This window comes from Herpailurus yagouaroundi, unplaced genomic scaffold, assembly GCF_014898765.1.
Source record: "Herpailurus yagouaroundi ecotype Mexico unplaced genomic scaffold, PumYag 67209, whole genome shotgun sequence".
NCBI lineage: Eukaryota > Metazoa > Chordata > Mammalia > Carnivora > Felidae > Herpailurus > Herpailurus yagouaroundi.
The window spans coordinates 524,384-545,873 of NW_024420049.1; the positions used below are offsets into that span (position 1 = coordinate 524,384).

The following is a 21,490-nucleotide window of genomic DNA, read 5'->3' on the forward strand; positions in this document are numbered from 1 at the left end:
TCTTGCCATTGTCTGTGTGGTCTCTGTGTCTTTTGTTCAGTTAGCTCTCAGTTCTTCAGGAGGAGCTTCTGTACAAACACGAGTCATTTGGTGTGAATTCAGGGCATTCCTGTGTCACCTTCTGAGACCAGAAACTGTACTTCTACTTTTTTTGAAACTTCCTATTTTTATATAATTATACTTCTACCCGTAACCTGGCTTCTCCCAACAGTAATGTTTGCATAACTACTGTATGTCTACCTTTTCAAAGTTGTTTGTGGACACACTGGTATAGACTCTTTCAAGTTCTGTTTGTTTAAAGTTTTTTCTTTTTCTACAACTGTGATTTTTGGAACTAGCTTCTCTGGGTATGGAATCCTTGGTTCACACTTTTTTTCCATTGAATTTCTTGAAAATGCTGCCTCATTGTTGCCTTGCCTTGTATGTTGTTTTTGGAAAGCCTGATGTCAGATTAATTAATTTGCCTTCATGAGTTATTTCATCTTTTTGCCTAGAGGCTTTGATGACTTAGTTTATCTTCCATATCTAATATTTTACTAGGATATGTCTCAGAGTTGATCATTTTGGTATATTTTCCCAGGAACCTAGTGGGAACTTTGAATGTATAGACTGAAGTCTTTCACTTTGGAAATTTTTCTTGGGTTATAGGTTTAAATCTTTTAAATATTAACTTTGTTCCATTGTTCCATTGTTTCTTCTTCCCCAGTAATTCCAGTGACACAATTGCTATTCCTTCTTTGCTTCTCCTTCAATTCACTGATTTCTTTCTGAGCCTTTTTACTTTCTTCTTTGTTTTATTTTAATTCTCTCAGTTATTTTTCTGTCTTTTTCAATGCACCTTATTAAATTTTCTTGAGTCTGTTTTTCCTTTGGAATCTTTAAATTTATCTTCACATCTGAGATTATTTTGTCTTTCTTCCATTTATTTTCTAGTTTGATCAATTTTCTCTTTGATTTTTTGAAAGTCTGAATCCAGATGGGTTTTTTTTTCATATCCCCAAATGTATTTAATTCAGTTTCAAATGTTGTCTTGCAGGTTTTTTTTTTTTCTTCATAGTTGTTTTCTGTAATGAGATGTTTATGTGTTGAATCTTGTTTTCTGATTTTTTTTATAACAACTCTATAGATTCACCAAAAGTTACTGCTCACTTCTTTTTATGTCTTGTATTTCTTTCTTAGAAGCCATGCCTTTTGAAGATTGCTACCTAAAATTATGCACACTTGAAAGCTTCTTCCTTGTTCTGGCCTACTAGGACATTAAAAAAATATTTTTATACTTGAGGGAGACTTAATCTTTCTTTCAGTGACTTCAGATTAATCCTAAGCCCATGACAAACTCCCTTATTTCCTACAGTTTTTATCAGCCTGTCCTTGCTCACTATAAGAGTTTGTGGTGCAGCATGGATGTGAGAGAGTACTTCTTGAGATTTGGTATTTTTTTTCTTCTTTTAAACTTAGTTATATTGAGGTTTGGAAATTTTTCTGCTTTAAGTTATGCTTCCCATGTGGTTTTAGTGCCATTTAAAATTTATTTTTGTTATTCTGTATTGAGTTTGGAGGAAACATTGGGAGACACAAACCAAGGCAGCCACTGTTGTCTTCATCAACCTGGAAGTCTAATTAGTCTTTTAAAAAAGTTTTCTAATTTATGAAAACCAGATCAATCATCACCTACTTTGCTGAGATGTCAAGGTATCATTTTCCTCAGCTGAATAGCTTAAGGCCCTCTCACCCTTGCTGATCACAAAGCAGATCTTGGAGGTGGTCTTAGGTTGTGACTTATATATTTAAAAAAACCTATCCCCAGACACTGGGTATAATACATTTATCTCCTTCTTTCTCATAAATAGCAGTATTGTTTTTTAGATTTTAATTTTAATTCTGGTTAGTTAACATGGAATGTTATATGAGTTTCAGGTGTCCAATATAGTGATTCAACACTTCCATGCATCACCTAGGGCTCATAACAACAAGTGCACTCTTTAATCCCCATCACCTATTTCACCCATCTCCCCAACCACCTACCCTCTGGCAACCATCAATTTGTTCTATATAGTAAGAGTGTTTCTTGGTTTCTCTCTCTCTCTCTCTCTCTCTCTCTCTCTCTCTTTTCCCCTTTTCTCATTTATTTTGTTTCCTAAATTCCACATTGTGAGTGAAATCATATGGTATTTGTCTTTCTCTGACTTATTTCATTTAGCATAATACTCTAGCTCCACCCATGTGGTTGCAATTGGCAAGATTTCATTCTTTTTTATGGATAATATTCCATTACACACACACACACACACACACACACACACACACACACCATCTTTATCCATTCATTAGTTGATGGACATTTGGGCTCTTTCCATACTTTGGCTATTGCTGATAATGCTGCTATAAACATAGGGGTGCACGAATCCCTTTGAATTAGTATTTTTGTAAATTAGGTATTTTGTGAATTAGGTATTTTGGGTAAAACACCTAGTAGTGTAATTGCTGTATCCTAGGGTAGTTCTCTTTTTAACTTTTTTGAGGAATCTCCATACTGTTTTACAGAGCAGCTGCACCAGTTTGCATTCCCACTAACAGTGTAAGAGGGTTCCCCTTTCTCCACATCCTCGCCAATATCTGTTGTTTCCTAAGTTGTTAATTTTAGCCATTCTGACAGGTGTGAGGTGGTATCCCATTCTGGTTTTGATTTGAAGTTCCCTGATGATGAGTGATGTTGAGCCTCTTTTTATGTGCCTGTTGGCCATCCAGATGTCTTCTTTGGAAAAATGTCATGTCACCTGCCCATTTATTAACAGGATTATTTGTTTTTTGGATGTTCAGTTTTGTAAGTTCTTTATGTATTTTGGATACTAACCCTTTATTGGATCTGTCATTTGCAAATATCTTCTCCCAATCCATCAGTTGGCTTTTAGATTTGTTGATTGTTTCCTTCACTGTGCAGAAGTTTCTTATTTTGATGAAGTCCCAATAGTTTACTTTTTGTTTTTGTTTCCTTTGCCTCAGGAGAGATATCTAGAAAAGAGTTGCTATGGCCTGTGTTTTCTCTTTAGGATGTTTATGGTTTCAGGTTTCATATTTAGGTATGTATTCCATTTTGAATTTATTTTTTGTATAGTGAAGAAAGTGGCCAAGTTTCCATTTTTGCATGTTTCTGTGCAGTTTTTCTAACATCATTTGTTAAAGAGACTGCTTCTTTCCAATTGGATATTCTTTGCTGCTTTGTTGAAGATTAATTGACCATATAGTTGTAGGTTTATTTCTGGATTTTCTGTTCTGTTGATCTATGGTCTTCCTTTTTTTTTTTTTTAATTTTTTTTCAACGTTTTTATTTTTATTTTTGGGACAGAGAGAGACAGAGCATGAACGGGGGAGGGGCAGAGAGAGAGGGAGACACAGAATCGGAAACAGGCTCCAGGCTCCGAGCCATCAGCCCAGAGCCCGACGCGGGGCTCGAACTCACGGACCGCGAGATCGTGACCTGGCTGAAGTCGGACGCTTAACCGACTGCACCACCCAGGCGCCCCTGGTCTTCCTTTTTTGAGGCTGTACTTAGTTTCTCCTTTGAAGGACTGAGTTAAGTTCAGGTTTTGTTTTCAGGTTTGAGTGATTTTATTTTAACATGTAAATTTGAGTACATATAGTAATAGAGCATTTTAAATTCTGTACAAATATTTGTGACTATCCTTTAAGCATAGCTTTCCTTCTCCTTTTATGGACAGCAACAAGACCTTTTGGTCAAATTTCCTAGTTTTCTCATTTCTATTGAATAAAAGATCTGATTTACTTTGTAACTTTACCATATATTTGTTGTTAATCTTTTAAAAATTATTATTATGTTGTATCTAATGAATGCTTGCTCATTTAACAATATAATCTGGTCATAAAGGTCATATTCCCATCTCTGACTATGACACAGTCATATTTCTAAATGTTTAATGCCATTCTAATACCAGTTGGTCTTGATCTGTATTTAGAGCTGATTTTTAAAAGAATTCATTTAGGATTTGCCTTTCTGATATACTCTCTGATTTTATTATTCATATCAGAAATAAACTCAGGAGTTTAAGATTGTGGCTCTACTTATGTCATTTGTAAGTTCAGCCGTCTGTTGAGCTTACACATAATGCATTCTAGGAATTCAATTAAATAGCAAAAGATCTTGATGCTTTCCGTGTCATTTAATATTGCAGTGCTTATGCCATAGAAATAAAGAAAAGTAAGCGAAAATATAAAGAACTTTAAAATACATAGTGGGAAGATAGTTTGGACTGGCCAGATACAGAAAATACAGCATTCTTTTCATGAGAGTTGGATAAACAATATTTTCCATATTCTTATTTCCAGAAACCTTTATGACAAGTGAAAAGAGGGCTTTTTCTACGGAAAGAGTTGCCTTAACTCTTCTGTTTAGCCACACTTGCATAGGTGTTTTCAATTTCTTTGTCTTCAGGACATGTGTGGATAAATTCTTCACGGGCATAGGCATTGTGAAGATAGCGCCAGACTCCTGAGAATTCTGCTGGAATGTCAAAGTCACGGTATTTCTTGGCAGCAACCTAGGATTTTGGGAAAAAACGGTAATAAAAGGCATCAATGACATGCTTAGTGTGGAGAAACATATTTCAAGAGTCAAGATCATTAAGGACATGTTATCTGCACAAAAATAATCTTGCACTTACTACTTTAAAGTTTTTTTTTACAAATGTAGACAAAGCTATATTTGTGTAATCATATTTAAATTTATGCTGTGATTATCAGAAGAATTTCTCCACTAGACTAAGTTTGCTTAGGGTCCCAACTATGTCTTATTTCTTTATGTATTCTGTGTGTTTGGCATAGGACCTGAGATAGAATAAGTTCTGTTCAATAAGAATTTATTAAATCAATGATTAAGTCATCATGATATTACTAGTAGCTCACATTATTTATCATTTGTTATGACACTGTTCTAAGCATTCTACATGCTTTAATTTAATCAACAATTCTATGAAATGGGTAATATTACCCTTGTTTTTTTTAAGTTTATTTATTTATTTTGAGAGAGCATGCATGCAAGCATGGGAGGCAGAGAGAGAGAGAGAGAGAGAGAAAGAGAGAGAATCCCAAGCAAGCTTTGCACTGTCAGCACAGAGCCCCATGCGGGACTTGAACTCAGGAACCATGAGATCTTGACCTGAGCCAAAATCAAGAGTTAGATGCTCAGCTGACTGAGCCACCCAGGTACTCCTTACTCTTGTTTTATAGATAAGCCAGTGGAAAGCACCTTCTGATTTGGGAAGAAAGAAACAAATTTTTATGGTTCCCAGAGGAGATCACTGTGGATTTTTTTTTTTCCTAAGGAGAAAAAGGAGATATATACCATGTATAATGATGACAAAGCCATCATATAACAATCTCACACTAGTCACTGTGTTTCATGCTGGCAACTCCCAACCCCCTCCCAAACCATTCAGTATGCCCTACAAAGGCTTACTTTAATAATGTTCAGTTTGGGTAACAAGCTGCAGTCAGCCAGTGTCAGCTGGTCCCCATCCAAGAACAATCTTCTGGAAACTGTGAGTTCCTCAGCACTGTCTGGATCAATTTCATCCAGAAGCGGGGTGTTTAAGTAGTCATCCAGACGTTTAAATTCTCTGAGCAGAGATTTTTCAAAATCTGAGCAAAGAAGTCAGAAGGTTACTAATAAACGTTTTGTCTTCATGACTACATTTTACATAAGCTTTTCACACATTTAGACATCTCTAAACACATTGCTTACACTGGCCCTTCAAAATCTAAATAGTTAACTAGAACTCAACTACCCACTGATAAGACAGAATCAGGTGTTTAATCAAATGCTCTTTGACTCTTCTTGAGGAGCATTGGAAGGAGAGTCAAAGAAAGAAAAAGTCACATATGTTATTACTAAACACAGAAAAGTCAGAAAGTGGAATCAGAAACTAATAGCTCTTATGACTCAGAATACAGTAAACCCATTCAAGAATGGTCATGGGAGATAGTAGATGCTATAGTTTAAGAAACCTTAAAGGCACACAGGAAAAGTTGGGGGGGGTGCTAAAAAATACAGTCCTGCAGTTAGTTAACTCCTAGCATGTCAATGCTGTAATTGAGCCAAGTTAGTAATTGCTATATTGAATCTTGGGCTCTAAATTTAATAAAATTTCATGGAAAGGAATTTCAAAGGAGAAAAGAAAAAAATCAGAGGAAGAGTGCATTCCCCAACATATATTACATATTCAGGAAAATCCCATGTTAGCTGAGTGAGACTGTGGGAGTCAGCAAATGTGTGAGAGAAATAGAAATTTAAATAAAGGTATCTTACTCTTATTTGCTTCTTTTTGTGTATTCTTTATGTATGCAGAAAACTTGGCAAAGAGGTTACAGCCCACATCAAAGGACTCCTTGTTCTTGGGACTCAGGTGAGGATACCTTAAAAAGAAACATCACTGCATGATTATTCACACATAAGTCAGAGACCAAGTGTCCTAGCTTGTACTCTACTGAAAATGGAGGTTTTAGAAAATTGTGCTGGAAACAGAGGGTTCTGAGAATCTCTATTTGTAAATATATATTTTTCCCAATATCAGAATACTTTAGTTTCTAAAGTTCACTAGGAAACAAGCTGTGGAAAATTCAAAGGCCATTTACCTGTAGGAACAATGTTTTAAATGGTAGTTAAGTCCCCCATACTTGTTCCTGAAAGCCTATTTGGCAGAAGATATATTGTTGGTAATACGTTTTTAAAGCTAAGTAGGAAAAAATATGGCTTTAAATTATTGTAAATTCCATAAAAATGAAGGAATAAAGAGGATAGAGAGCATGGAAAAAGGTAGCCAAGATGTCCTCTCCTTAGTAATACAAAGTTCACTTAGCATAATAAAAATTAAATAATGTAATAATGTAATCCACCACATTAAGAAATTAAATAATACCATATTATCATGAGTAGATGCAGAAAAATTATTGCAAAGCAATTCCTAGTCATAAAAAAACCCCACCAGCAACTAGAAATGATCAGGTCAAACAGTCATCTTCCTTAATACTTCTCTTTCTCTCCCTCCCCATATTTGCTCCATTAGCAATTCTATCCAGTTTCTCTTTCAAAATATACCCAGAACTTATCCACTTCGCACCACCTCCACTGCCCTCTGCCTTGTCCAAGTCTTATACTACTGCAATAGCTCTTTGACTATTCTCCCCACTCCCATGCTTGTCCCCCACACTCTTAGACTATTTTCCACTTGCTGCCAGAGCAATCATGTTAAAAGGTAAATTGTATCATGTATCTCCCCTACTTATTACCTTGCAATGCCCCCATCTCATTCAGACTCAGACCCCAAGTCCTCATAGTAGTCTACAGGGACTGATGTGATCTGACCCTATCTTGCCACTCTGCTCTCATTTCCTCCTACTCTTTTCTCCACTCACTACACTTGAAACTTACCTCTTTGCTGTTCTTCAAATAGACCTGACAAGCTCCAGCCCCAAGGCTTTTTCACTTAGTCTTCCCTTAAATGGACTGATTTCCTTTATGTATGCACATGACCTACTCCCTCTCTTCTTTCGGATCTAGTTTTTATATTTCTAAGTGAGACCTTCCTCTGCCCACTCTATTTAACATTGCAACCTTACCCTGCCCTTACCCCATACTTTACTCCCTAGTTTTATTTTTTCTTAGTATTTAACATCATCTAAAATAGTTTCTGTTTTGCTTTTTAATCTTGCCTATTTATTGTCTTCCCCAACTAGAATGTAAGGTCTACTAAGACAGTGTTTTTGCCTGGTTTAATCACTGATGTGTTTCAAGTGTCTAGAATATTGTTTGATAGTAAGTACTCAGTAAATATTTATTGAATGATTAAACTAATTCATTAATTTCCTTAACTTGATAAAATATATCCATCAAAAACTTTCAGCAAGCACCATATTACATGGTGAAATGTTAGAACTGTTTCCCTTAAAATGAGTAAATGATGAGAATAATCATTATCACTACTTGTCTTCAACATTGTGCTGAGTGCACTAACAAATAAGACAAACAACATTCTAAATGGTAACTTTAAAACCATTTACATTAAATTTAGGAACAAGACAGAATTAATGAGATATTTCAGTAAGGTGGCTAATACAAGTCAAACATTAAAAAAATAAGTTTTCTATGCTACCAATAACCAGATGGAAATAGATATTAGTAGCATATTCCATTTACAATTGTGATAAAGTATAAAATATTTAGAAATAACTTAATACAAAGGTATAGAACCAATATGAAACAAAACAAAACAAAACAAAACCTCATCAAAGAACATAAGACTGGCACTTATGTTGATAACCTAATGTAAATCAGTGGATGAATGGATAAAGGACATGTGGTGTATATACAATGGAATATTATTCAACCATAAAAAAGAAGGAAATCCTACTATTTCTAACAACATGAATGGACCTGGAGGACATTATTCTAGGTGAGATAAGTCAGACAAAGACATATACTGTATGATCTAACTTATATGTAGAATCTAAAAAGCAAAAAATCATAAAAAAGAGAGTAAAATTATAGTTACTGGAGGCACCTTGGTGGGGGGATTGGGGAGATGTTTAAATGTTAAAAGCTTGCAATTAGTAGATAAATAAGGACAGCATAGTGATTATAGTCAACAAAACTATATTATAAACTTCAAAGTTCCCATTAGCAGTTACTCCCCATTCACACCTCCTCTCAGTCCCTGGAACCACTAATCTTTCTGTCTCTATGGACTTGCTTATTCTAGACATTTCATATAAATGGAATCATACAATATGTGGCCTATTGTTTTTGGCTTATTTCACTCAGTATGATGGTCAAGGCTCATATCCTGGTATGTATCAGTACTTCATTCTTTTTTATGGTTGAATAATATTTCATTGTATGGATAGACCACATTTTCTTTATCCAGTAATCACTTGATGGATATTTATGTTGTTTTCACCATTTGGCTAGTGTAAATAGTGCTGCTATGATTGTGTACACGATTTTGTTTGAATACCTGTTTTCAGTTCTTTTGAGTATATATCTAGGAATAGAATTGCTGGGCTATGTGGTAACTCTATGTTGAAATTTTTGAGTAACTGTCAAATTTTTTTCCACAATGGCAGCATTTCTACCAGCAACGTATGAGAATTCCAATTGTTCCACATTTTTGTAAGCATTTGCTATTTCCTGGTTTTTTTTTTTTCATGATAGCCATCTTAGTGGCTTTTAAGTGTTATCTCACTATGGTTTTGATCTGCATTTCCCCAATAACTAATGATGTTAAGCATCTTTACATGTGCTCATTAGGCATTTGCATATATTCTCTTGAGAAATATCTACTTTCTTGACACTTTTAAAATTAGGTTGTTTGCTTTTCTGTTGTTGAATTGTAAGAGTTCTTTATATATTGTGGAAGCTAGACCTTTATCAGATACATGATTTGGAAACACTGTCTCCCATTTTTTTTGGATTAATTTTTCTTTTTTTTTGATAGTGTTCTTTGATGCACAAATGGTTTTAGTTTGATGAACTCTAATTTATCTACTTTTTATTTCATTGCTGTGCATTTGGTGTCATATCTAAGATTCTATTGCCAAATACAAGGTCCTGAAGATTTACCCATATGTTTTCTTCTAAGAGTTTTATAGTTTCAGCCCATATGTCTAGGTCTTTGATGTGCTTTGAGTTAATTTTTGTTTATGGTATGAGGTAAGGGTCTAACTTTTTTCTCTTGCATGTGAATATCTAGTTTTCCCAGAATGATTTGTGGGGAAAATGCCATGTGAAGATGGAGGATTGGAATTATGGATCCACAAGTCAAAGAACACCAGTGATTGCTGGAAAGCCACTGGAAACTAAGAAGAGGCAAGGAAGGATCTTTCTCCTAAAGGTTTCAGAGGGAGCATGGCCCTGCTGATTCTTTGACTTCATACTTCTGGCCTTCAGAACTATAAGACAAATTTCTGTTGTTTTAAACCACTCAATTTATGGCACTTAGTTGTGGCAGCCCTAAGAAACTAATATACATGTCTTTCCATTTTTTAGGTCTTCTTTCAGCAATGGTTTGTGATTTTCAGCAGAGAAGTCTTTATTAAGTTTATTCCGAAGTTTTTGTTATTTCTTATACTGTTGAAAATGGAATTGTTTTTTAAATTTACTTTTTGGATTATTCAATGATAGTGTAAATAAATAAAATTGATTTTTGTATATTGATCTGTATATTTCAATTGTATTTAAATCATGTATGAGTTCTAGTAGTTTTTTAGTGGATTTTAAAGGATTTTCTGTGTGAAAGATTATGCCATCTGCAAATAAAGATAGTTTTACTTCTTCCTTTCCATTTTGAATACTTTTTATTTATTTTTTTTTCATAACCACTCTGGTTAAAACTTCCAATGCAGTGTTAAACAGAAGTATCAGATATGGTACCCCTGTGTTGTTCCTAATCCTAAGGGGAAAGTTTTTAATCCCTTACCATTAAGTATGATGTTATGTGTGGGTATTAGATGCTTTTTGTCAGGTTGAGGAACTTCCCTTCTGTTCCTAGTTTGTTGAGTATTATCATGAAATGGTGTCAGATTTTGTCCATTTTTTTTTTGCATTGAGATGAGTATGGCTTCCCTCTTTTACTCGTGCTCTTTATTCTTCACATGACCTTAATTTACTGTCTAGTGGCCTCTCATTTATGCCTGAAGGACTCCCTGTAGCATTTTTTGTAGAATAGGTCTACTAGCAACAAAATTCCTCAGTTTTTGTTCATGTGGAATGTCTTAACTTCCCTTTCATTTTTGAAGGATAGTTTTGCCAGATATGGAATTCTTGGTTGATTTTTTTTTCTTTCAGCACTTAATATGTCATCTGTCTGCCTTCTGGTCTCCATGGTTTCTGATGGAGAATCATCTGTTAATCTTACTGAATATCTCTTCTACATGAGGAGTCATTTTTCTCTTGCTGCTTTCAAGATTCTATCTTTGGCTTTGGCTTTAGATAATTTGATTATAATGTATCCTGGTGTTGATATCTTTGTCTCTATTCCACTTGGATTTCATTGACCTCCTTGGATGTATAGATAAATGTATTTAATTAAATTTGGGAAACTTTCAGCCATTATTACTTCAAACATTCTTCTGCATCTTTATCTCTGTTGTCTCATTCTGGGACTCCTATTATGTGTATCTTGGTACATTTGATGGTATTCCACTGGTCTGTTAGATTCTGTTCATTTTCTTCCTTTTACTCAGACTGGATAATCTCAATCAATTTATGCTCACTTTTGCTTATTACCTCTTTTATATGTTCAAATCTGCTGTTGAAACCCTCTAGTGAATTGTTCATTTTAGTAATTGTACTTTTCAACTCCAGATTTTCTATTTGGTTCCTTTTTACAGTTTCTGTTTATTGCTGTTCTCTCTATGCTGAGGATGCTCTCTGTGGTTTCCTTTAGTTCTTTGTTTATGGCTTTCTTTAGCATTCTAAACATATTTAAGACAGTTGATGTAAAGTCTTTGTCTATTGAATCACATATCTGGATTTTCTCAGGAACAGATTCTATTAATTTCTTTTTTATCCTGTGAATGGGCCATACTTTCTTGTTTCTTGACATGAATTATATTTTTTTCTTGAAAACTGGACGCTCAAATATTATACGGTAGAAACTCTGAAAATCAGATCCTTCCATTCCTTGGGGTTTGTGTTGCTGCTTATTATGAGTATTGTTTATTTGTTTAGTAAATTTTCTGAAGTAATTTTTTAAACTCTGTGTTCTTTGTTGTTTGGGGCTACTGAAATATTTGTCCCATTATCTTTGGTTGGTTATTGATTTAATGGATATTTTGTTATTCTCCTGGAATCAAACCAACCAACCAAGCAAACAAACCAAGAAAGAAAACGTATCCCAGTGTTTGCAGTCTTTCTCTGAGTTGAGGCTCTCCTTCAATGCTTATGTATGCAGTTTACAGCTTAACCTTCAATTTCTTTTTTTTTCAATGTGTATTTACTTTTGAGAGACAGAGAGAGAAAGAGCGAGCACAAGCAGGGGAGAGGCAGAGAGAGGGAGACACAGAATCGGAAGCAGGCTCCAGGCTCTGAGCTATCAGCACAGAGCCCAATGTGGGACTTTAAGTCACAAACCGCGAGATCATGACCTGAGCCGAAGTTGGATGTTTAACTGACTGAGCCACCCAGGTGCCCCTAGCCTTCAATTTCTGCTTGCATGGTGCCTGAAGTCAGAAGTAAGAGCTTAGGGTCTTCTCAGGTCTTTTCTGAGCATAGGCCTAAACCTGGACATGTGCATGGGCTTCTAGAGTCCTTAGAATACATGAAAGCTTTTTTAAAGCCCATATTCCCCTACGTATCCTCCAAACATCCAGCCTATTTCTTCCCAGGCTTTTCAGTTTGTCTATTGCTTTCCTCAAGTGCTATTCCTTTCCCCATGTGGCAATGGCTAATACATGTGCCTTTAAATGCCTTCCATGAATGCCACCAAAGAGCCTGCCTCAACCCTGGGAAAGCTCCAGGGTAGGTGAAAAAACACGAACCCTCAAGCCAATCCTTCAGGGTGCCACTAGGCCAAACCACATAACCACAATTTTTGAGAATAAAGCCCATATCATGTCTTCTGATACCAGTATCCTGCAGCCACAATGTGGACTACTATCTTTAAGGCTGCTCAAGACTGGGGAGTGGAATATGGTAACAAGATAATCTAAAATGCCACAAGGCTCTTTTACTAAAATTCAGCTTTTTTTTCTTTACTAATATTTCCTTCAGTGTTGTAAATTTTTGGTTAGATTCCAGAGTTCTGGAAAAGCTGATTCTGACGGTTTCCCCCCCCTCCCCCAAGCTATTCATTGCTTTCATGGAGGGATAGATTTTTGGAGTTCCACACTCCCTCATTTTCATTGATGTGGGTATCTAACAGGTTTTAAATTTTTATATGAAGTTTATATGGAAGGACTTCCATATCTAGCAAAATAATCACTCTGGAGGGCTTTGTAAAAAGAAAGTACATTTTAGCATTGTTTGTAATGCCAATACCTAGAACGTCTTTCAGCTGTTTCTCTAACAATGGTAACTGTTATGAACCGGTGATTGCTGTGTGTTATCCTATCCTTTTTTATCATTATCCTTTTAAAAATGGAAGTTTTTGGGGCGCCTGGGTGGCGCAGTCGGTTAAGCGTCCGACTTCAGCCAGGTCACGATTTCGCGGTCTGTGAGTTCGAGCCCCGCGTCGGGCTCTGGGCTGATGGCTCGGAGCGTGGAGCCTGTTTCCGATTCTGTGTCTCCCTCTCTCTCTGCCCCTCCCCCGTTCATGCTCTGTCTCTCTCTGTCCCAAAAATAAGTAAAAAAAAAAAAAAAATAAATAAATATTAAAAATGGAAGTTTTTATTCCAGCTATCCAGTTCCTGCTCTACCATGATATATCGAGTGCATCAAGGAGTTGGTGGAGAAAACTTGTCTTTTAATTTATTTAATTGCCCTATAATTAGTATCTAATGGAGATGTTGCACATCACCCAAAGATCCTGAACTTTGAGCAGGATGCAGTAACTATATGGAACTTGGAAGTTGTAGCTCTTGGGAGTAAGTGTGTTGCATGTAAGAAGCAGACTATGGCTGATAACACAGTTCTGTACCTATCTCTCTGTCTTTCTTTCTCTTCCTTCTTTCCTTCCTTTCATTAACTAAAACTTGTTTTTGTTTTATTAGGGGTGGTGATATACCTGGATAAAAACTACATTTCCTAGGTCCCCTTTATATTTATATGTGACCATGTGAATTATTTTTGGATGATGAAATGTAAATAATGCAAATTGTTGATGTGGCTTCTGCAAAAACTTCTTAAATCTAGCTTGTACCTTTTGGGGCGCCTGGGTGGCTCAGTCGGTTAAGCGTCCGACTTCAGCTCAGGTCATTGATCTCATGGTTGTGAGTTCGAGCCCTGCATCAGGCTCTGTGCTGACAGCTCGGAGCCTGGAGCCTGCTTCGGATTCTCTGTCTCCCTCTATCACTGCCCCTCCCCTCCTTGCATTCTGTCTGTCTATCTCTCTCAAAAATAAATAAATATTTAAAAAAATCTAGCTTGCATCTTTTGTTCTTTGTCCTTTTCCTTCTTCTTGTGTGGGAATTAGATCTGTTGCCTGGAATTCCAGCGGACATATTGTCACCACAAATTAACTTTGAGACTGGAAGCCTCACCTGAAGGATAGCACAGAAGAGAGATTAGAAAGAGCTTGGGTCCCCAGTGAAGTCATGGAACCATCATTCCATCCCTACAATGACTCATTCTTGGCTCATTATGTGAGAAAAATAAAACCCGTATTTATTTAAGCCACTTTTTTCATCTCTAGTTATCAGAATTGAATGCAAACCCTAACTGATACATAAGCCAACAGAAAATCAGAAGGATTTGACAAGATGATTCACAGAACAAAACCAAATGATCAATCAACATATGTAAAGATGCTCAAATTCACCTATTATTCAGGGAAATGCAATTTAAAGTATCAATGTGATATCATTATACCCATCACATTGGCACAGATTTAAAGAGTGATAACACCTAAATCTTCATCACCTCTTTTACCCATCCCCCATCCACCTCCCTTTTGGTAACCATCACCTTGTTCTCTATAGTTAGAGTTTGTTTCTTGGTTTGCCCCCCTGTCTCTCTCTTTCTCTCTCTTTTTCTCCTCTGCTCATTTGTTTTGTTTCTTAAATTCCACCTATGAGTGAAATCATATGGTGTTTGTCTTTCTATGACTGACTTATTTTGCTTAGCATAATACTCTCTAGCTCCATACACATCGTTGCAAATAGCAAGATTTCATTCTTTTTTATGGCTGAGTAATATTCCATCTGATCCAGTGTATCATTCAAAGCCATTGTTTCCTTGTTGATCTTCTGCTTAGGTGATCTGTCCATTGATATAAGTGGGGTGTTAAAGTCCTGTATTATTGTATTATCATCAGTGAGTTTCTTTAGGTTTGTTATTAATTGATTTATATATTTGGCTGTTCCAAGTTGGAGGCATAAAATTTACAGTTGTTAGATCTTGTTGTATAGACCCCTTTATTATGATATAGTGCCTTTCTTCATCTCTTATAACAGTTTTTTGTTTAAATCTAGTTTGTCTGATGTAAGTATGGCTACTCCAGCTTTCTTTTGATGTCCATTAATATGATACATTATTCTTCAATTTATCTTCAATTGTTTTTTCAATCTGGAAGTGAGTTTGGGGCTAAAATGAGTTGCTTGTAAGCAGCATATCAATGGGTCTTTTTTTTTTAATCCATTCTGACCCTATGTCTTTTGATTAGAGCACTTAGTCCATTTACACTTACAGTAATTATTGATAGATATGAATTTAGTGTCATTGTATTACCTGAAAGTCGCTACTCATGTAGATTGTCTCTGTTCTTTTCTAGTCTTTGTTGCTTTTGGTCTCTCTTTCCTGGTCAAAGTGTTCCTTTTAATAATTCTTGCAGAGCTTGTTTAGTGTTCATGAACTCCTTTAGTTTTTGCTTGTCTTGGAAACTCTGTACCTCTCCTTCTATTCTGAATGGCAGACTTGCTGGATAAGGTATTATTGCCTGCATATTTTTCTGTTTAGTACATTGAATATATCTTGCCACTCCCTTCTGGCCTGCCAGAAGGCCTGTGGACACATCTGCTTCTAACCTTATATGTCTACTTTTGTAGGTTAACGACATTTTGTCTCTAGCTGCTTTCAGAATTATCTCTTTGTTTTTGTATTTTGAAGGTTTCACTATGATATGTCTTGGTGTTGACCTGTCTTTGTTGATTTTGAGGGGAGTTCTCTGTGCTTCTTGGACTTGAATGCCTGTTTCCCTTCCCCCCAGATTAGGGGTTCTCAGATATAAAACCTTGTGTCCCCTTTCCCCCTTCTTCTTCTTCTTCTGGAACTCCTATAATATGGATAGTATTGCACTGTATACAATCGCTGAGTTCCCTAAGTCTATATTTGTGATCCAATAGTTTTCTTTCTCCCTCCTTTTCAGCCTCATCATTTTCCATAATTTTATATTCTGTATAACCTATTCATTCATTTACTTCTTCTGTCCTTGTTGTGATTACATCCACTCAGTTTTACATCTCATAGCATTTTTTTTTAAATTTTGGCCTAATTTTTAGGTTTTTTTTTTCTCTGCATCAAGGGTTTCTCTGGTATATTCTGTGATTTTTTTCAAGCCCATCTACTATTCTTATGACTGTTTTTCTAAATTCTTGTTAAGATATATTATTTATATCTATTTTGAGTAAATCCTTGACTGTGGTTGCTTCTTGATCTTTTTTTGGGGGGAGAATTAATCTATCTTGTAATTTTATCTAGGTTTCTGTCTTTTGTGTGTATGAAAGCTTGTTATGTTTCATGTTCTTGAGAGTAATGCTATAGTAAGAAGGGTTTATACAATGTCCAGGGCCTGGCACTTCAGGAAGTGTTTCTGGTATATGCTATGTGGCCTCTGCTGCTGTAAATTGTCTGTCAGTCCTCTGCAGAGTTCCTCCTTGCTTTAACTGGGGAGTGTTTGGACCTTTAACTAGGTATGCTTTGATTTGTTTGTTAAAAGAAACCTGCCACGTTCTCTCCCCCAAATTATGCAGATTGTTCTCTTAATCCTCAGATTAATTTCTTAGGTGTGCAAAATGATTTGATGTTGATCTAGCTGTGTTCAAGGGACAAGACAAGCCCAGGGTCCCTTTACTACTCTGCCATCTTAAATCCTCTTTCTTGGCTGAGTAATATTCCATACACCATATATATACCACATCTTCTTTTTTATTTTAGAGAGAGAGGGAGAGAGACTGAGCAGGGGAGAGGGGCAGAGGGAGACAGAGAGAGAGAGAGAGAGAGAGAGAGAGAGAGAGAGAGAATATCAAGCAGGCTCTGTGTCATCAGCACAGAGGCCAACTAGGGGCTCGATTTCATGAACTGTGAGATCAGGACCTGAGCCAAAATCAAGAGCTGAATGCTTAACCGACTGAGCTTCCCAGGCACACCAGTATTTTTGTATTCTTTGCATAAATACCCAGTAGTACAGTTACTGGGTCATAGGGTAGTTCAATTTTTAGTTTTTTGAGGAACCTCCATACTGTTTTCCACAAACTGCACTAGTTTACATTCCCACGAACAGTACAAGAGAGTTCCTTTTTCTGCATATCCTCAACACCACTTGTTGTTCCTTGTGTTGTTGATTTTAGCCACTCTGACAGGTGTGAGGTGATATCTCATTGTAGTCTTGATTTGCATTTCCCTGATGATGAGTGATGTCGAGCATCTTTTCATGTGTCTGTTGGCCATGTGGATGTCTTCTTTGGAAAAATATTAATTCACATATTCTGCCCATTAAAAAAGTTTATTTTGAGAGAGACAGAGACAGTGCAAGTGGGGGAAGGACAGAGAAAGAGGGAAAGAGAGAGAATCCCAAACAGGCTCTGCACTGCCAGTACAGAGCCTAATGCGAGGCTTGAACCCATGAAGCTCCAAGATCATGACCTGAGGCAAAACTAAGAGATGCCTAACCGACTGAGCCATCCAGGTGCCCTTCTTCTGCCCTTTTTAAACTGGATTATTTTGTTTTTGGGTGTTCAGTTTTATAAGTTCTTTATATATTTAAGATACTAATCCTTTATCAGATATGTCATTTGCAAAGATCTTCTCCCATCCCACAGGTTGCCTTTTAGTTTTGTTGATTGCTTCCTTCACTGTGCAGAAGTTTTATATTTTGATTAAGTCCCAACAGCTTATTTTTGCTTTGTTTTCCTTGTCTCAGGAGACATATCTAGTAAGAAGTTGCTATGGCCAATATCAGAGAAGTTGCTGCCTGTGTTCTCCTCTAGGATTTTGATAGTTTCCTGTGTCACATTTAGGTCTTTAATGCATTTTTTAAAAAAAATTTTTATTGTGGAAAAAATATATAAAATCTGCCATTTTAAGCATTTTTTATGTTTACAATTCAGTGACATTAATTACATTCACTGTGTTGTGCAACCATCACTACTGTCTTTTTTTTTCAAGTTTTTGTTTAAATTCTAGTTAGTTAACATATATGGTAAAATTGATTTCAGGTGTAGAAATTTAGTGATTCATCACTTACCTATAATACCCAGTGCTCATCACAAGTGCCTTCCTTAATCCACTTTGAATTTACTTTTGTGTACTGTGTAAGAAAAGGGTCCAATTTCATTCTTTTGCTTGTTGCTGTCCAGTTTTCCTAACACCATTTGTTAAAGACACTATCTTTTTCCCATTGGATATTGTTTTCTTCTTTGTCAAAGATTAATTGACCATACGGTTGTGTGTTCATTTCTGGGTTTTCTATTCTGTTCTATTGATCTATGTGTCCATTTTTGTGCCACTACCGTACTGTCTTGATCACTACAGCTTTGTAATATAACTTGAAGTCTGTAATTGTGATGCCTCCAGAAACAGACCCATAAATACACAGCATAAATCACTGGTTGCCAGAGGTTAAAGGGGTGGAGGATGTGTGAAAATGGGTGAAGAGAAATGGAAGATATAGACTTTCAGTTATGGAATGAATAAGTCATGTGAATAAAAGGCACAGATAGCATAAGGAATATAAAAGTACTTTGAAATGTTAAATTTAATATCTTTGTGTATTTAAAGTTGAAGGGGGGAAGTTTATGCTTAGTAGACATAATATTTCTCAACCTGCAGAGCTTAGAGATCAGACCGAATCAAAAGCTGTTTCCAAACTGAAGATCTTGTGAGGGCTCTACAATAAAACAAGTCGAATTTCTATCAGTATAAATTCCCCCAAACTTCATTATGGCTGAAATTCCCTGCCTTCCCAAGGTTTCTAAATCTATCTTTTGCCCTTTCCTTATAGACTGCTTACAACTCAGAAAGTTTTAATACCTTTACATATATTAAATAAGTAATTCTGTAGTAAAGGTGTGTAGTCATATATAGAGTAATCAAGGGGATCTTTGAAAACTTTGCTAGAAAAATAGCAAAAGAGAGGCCAACAGTGAAAAAAAGATGTCTAGAAGAATTCTCAATCTGCAATAAATAGGGCAATACAATAGATTTTCTCAACAACAATAATATCCTGTAGAATGCTGTACCTTGGAGGAGCCAGTGTCTGCTCTAGAAACTCCTCAATTTTAATGAAGTCTGTTTTCAACTCCTTGTTATACACCAGGAAGGGAGGATTGGTGCCTGGGGCTAAGTCTTTCAGCTCTTCAGGCTTTCTATAATTATTGAAAATAAGTAGAGTTAAGCCTTTAGATATAGTACACATTATACAAACACAAACATTATATTGGTGTCTACCAATTTCACTCTCCAGAATGAAACATGTCCTGATTTCTCTTACCTGGTCATGTCAACAGTAGTTACATTGAATTTAACTCCTTTAAGCCAGAGGATCATAAAAAGGCGTTGGCAAAAGGGACAGTTTCCAATACTCTCCCCATCACTTCCAGCCTGTTAAGATAAAGGAAGGCCTCATTCATTCATTTGCTCAGTACGTATTGAGTGCCTACTGGGAAATGAACCAGTTGCTAGAGATAACCTTAATCTCATGGATTCTATTATCTGTGGGCAGACGGAGATAATGAATCAAATAAGTTTATTGTATTTAAAATGACAAGTCTGATTAGTACATAATAATAATAGTTTGTTTTATATATTACCAGAGTATATATAATATAACCATTTCCTGTTGATGGGCATTTCAGATATTCCAAAATTTTTGCTATCCTAAATATTTCAGCAGCAAATATTTTGGGGCATATAATTTGTTCCACTGCTGAGATTATATCTTTAGAATTAATATTTAAAATGAGAATGTTGAAAAAAGACATTTTCCGTTTTAATAGATCCTGCCAAATTTCCTTCCTGAGAGACATTTTCCATATGTTTATTGCCCATTTGATTGCCTTATTTTGTGAAGTGTTTGTTCATGACAATCTTACATTTTTTTCTATTAAAGTGAGGACATTTTCCTTATTGATTTGAAAAATTTATTTACATACTGAAGATATTAACACTTTTTGATACACAGTACATGTATTTTAAAACATGGCCTATGTGAAATTTAGATTTTACATAAAATCTATTACTTTTTTCCTCTGTGCAGTCTAGTTTTTCTGATCTGCTTACATGACTATTATATACATAAAGATTACAAAAAATATTCCACCTTTCTTATTTTGTTTTAGTATAAAGATGTTCTCTTATGTTTTCTTTTAGTACCTTCATGGTTTCATTTTTGGCATTTGTTTCATCGATTTGGAATTTATTTTGGCAGAGTTATATTGGGACTTTAGCCTATGTATTCAATTTGTTTTTTTACAAATAGATAATAGTTAAAAAAATTTTTTTAACATTTATTTATTATTGAGAGACACAGAGCATGAGCAGGGGAGGGGTAGAGAGAGGGGAAGACACAGAATCCGAAGCAGGCTCCAGGCTCCGAGCTGTCAACACAGAGCCCGACGTGGGGCTCAAATTCACAAACTGTGAGATCATGACCTGAGCCAAAGATGGTCGCTTAACCAACTGAGTCACCCAGGCGCCCCAGTTAATAGTTGTTTTAACACCATCTATTTAAAGATCCATCTTTTGCCCAGCATTACGCTGATGCCAAAACCACACAAAGACACTATAGAAACAGAAAACTACAGGTCAATATCCCCGATAAACATAGATGCAAAAATCCTCAACAAAATGTTAGCAAATAGCATTTAACAATACATTAAAATTATACTTTGCCAAGATCAGGTGGAATTTATTCCAAAGGTGCAAGGATGGTTTAAAATTCAAAAATCAGTCAATGTGATACAGGATATTAACCAAAAAAAAAAAAAAAGGATTAAAACCATATGACTATCTTAATAGATGCAGAAAAACCATTTGACAAAATACAACATCCATCCATGATAAAAACTCTCAATAAAATTGATTTGGAGGAATATATCTCAACATAATAATGAAATATATGAACGCTCCACAGCTAACATCATATTCACTGGTGAAAAATTGAAAGCTTTTCCTCTAAGATCAGGAATAAGACAAGGATGTCCAGTCTCACCACTTTTATTCAACATAGTACTGGAAGTCCTAGCTGCAGTAATCAGACAACAAAAAGAAATAAAAGGCATCCAAATTGATAAAGAAGAAGTAAAAATGTCACTATTTGCAGATGACATAATACTCTATGTAGAAAACCCTAAAGACTACACACACACACACACACACACACACACACACACACTATTAGAACTAATAAATGAATTCAGTAAAGACCCAGGATACAAAATTAATATACAGAAATCCGTTGCATTTCTAAACACCAATAATGTAGTAGCAGAAAGAGAAATTAAGAAAACAATCCCATTTACAATTACATTAACAAGAATAAAATACCTAGGAATAAATTTTACCAAGGAGGTGAATGACCTATACTCTGAAATCTATAAGACACTGATG

The 21,490-nt window shown here is 35.7% G+C and overlaps 1 protein-coding gene across 1 annotated transcript; it reads right to left on the reverse strand.

Annotated features, from left to right (window-relative positions):
• Positions 1 to 4,284: 4,284 nt before the first annotated feature.
• Positions 4,285 to 19,480, reverse strand: CLIC2 (chloride intracellular channel 2). Its single transcript, XM_040467113.1, has 5 exons — positions 19,374 to 19,480; positions 19,123 to 19,248; positions 6,323 to 6,429; positions 5,474 to 5,655; positions 4,285 to 4,556 (listed from the first exon to the last, which is right to left on the reverse strand). The coding sequence occupies exons 1-5, from the start codon at positions 19,427 to 19,429 to the stop codon at positions 4,395 to 4,397; spliced, it is 633 nt and encodes a 210-aa protein (XP_040323047.1). The 5' UTR covers positions 19,430 to 19,480; the 3' UTR covers positions 4,285 to 4,394.
• Between the last annotated feature and the right edge of the window lie 2,010 nt (positions 19,481 to 21,490).

What these genes read in the sequence shown, in the direction of transcription:
- CLIC2 (XM_040467113.1), bottom strand. Translation starts at nt 19,429, where the DNA reads ATGATCCTCTGGCTTAAAGGAGTTAAATTCAATGTAACTACTGTTGAC. An exon ending in ACTACTGTTGACATGACCAG is followed by an intron (nt 19,249 to 19,373) that starts GTAAGAGAAATC and finishes CAATAATTATAG; the next exon opens with AAAGCCTGAAGAGCTGAAAG. An exon ending in CCAAACTGAACATTATTAAA is followed by an intron (nt 4,557 to 5,473) that starts GTAAGCCTTTGT and finishes CCAAAATCCTAG; the next exon opens with GTTGCTGCCAAGAAATACCG.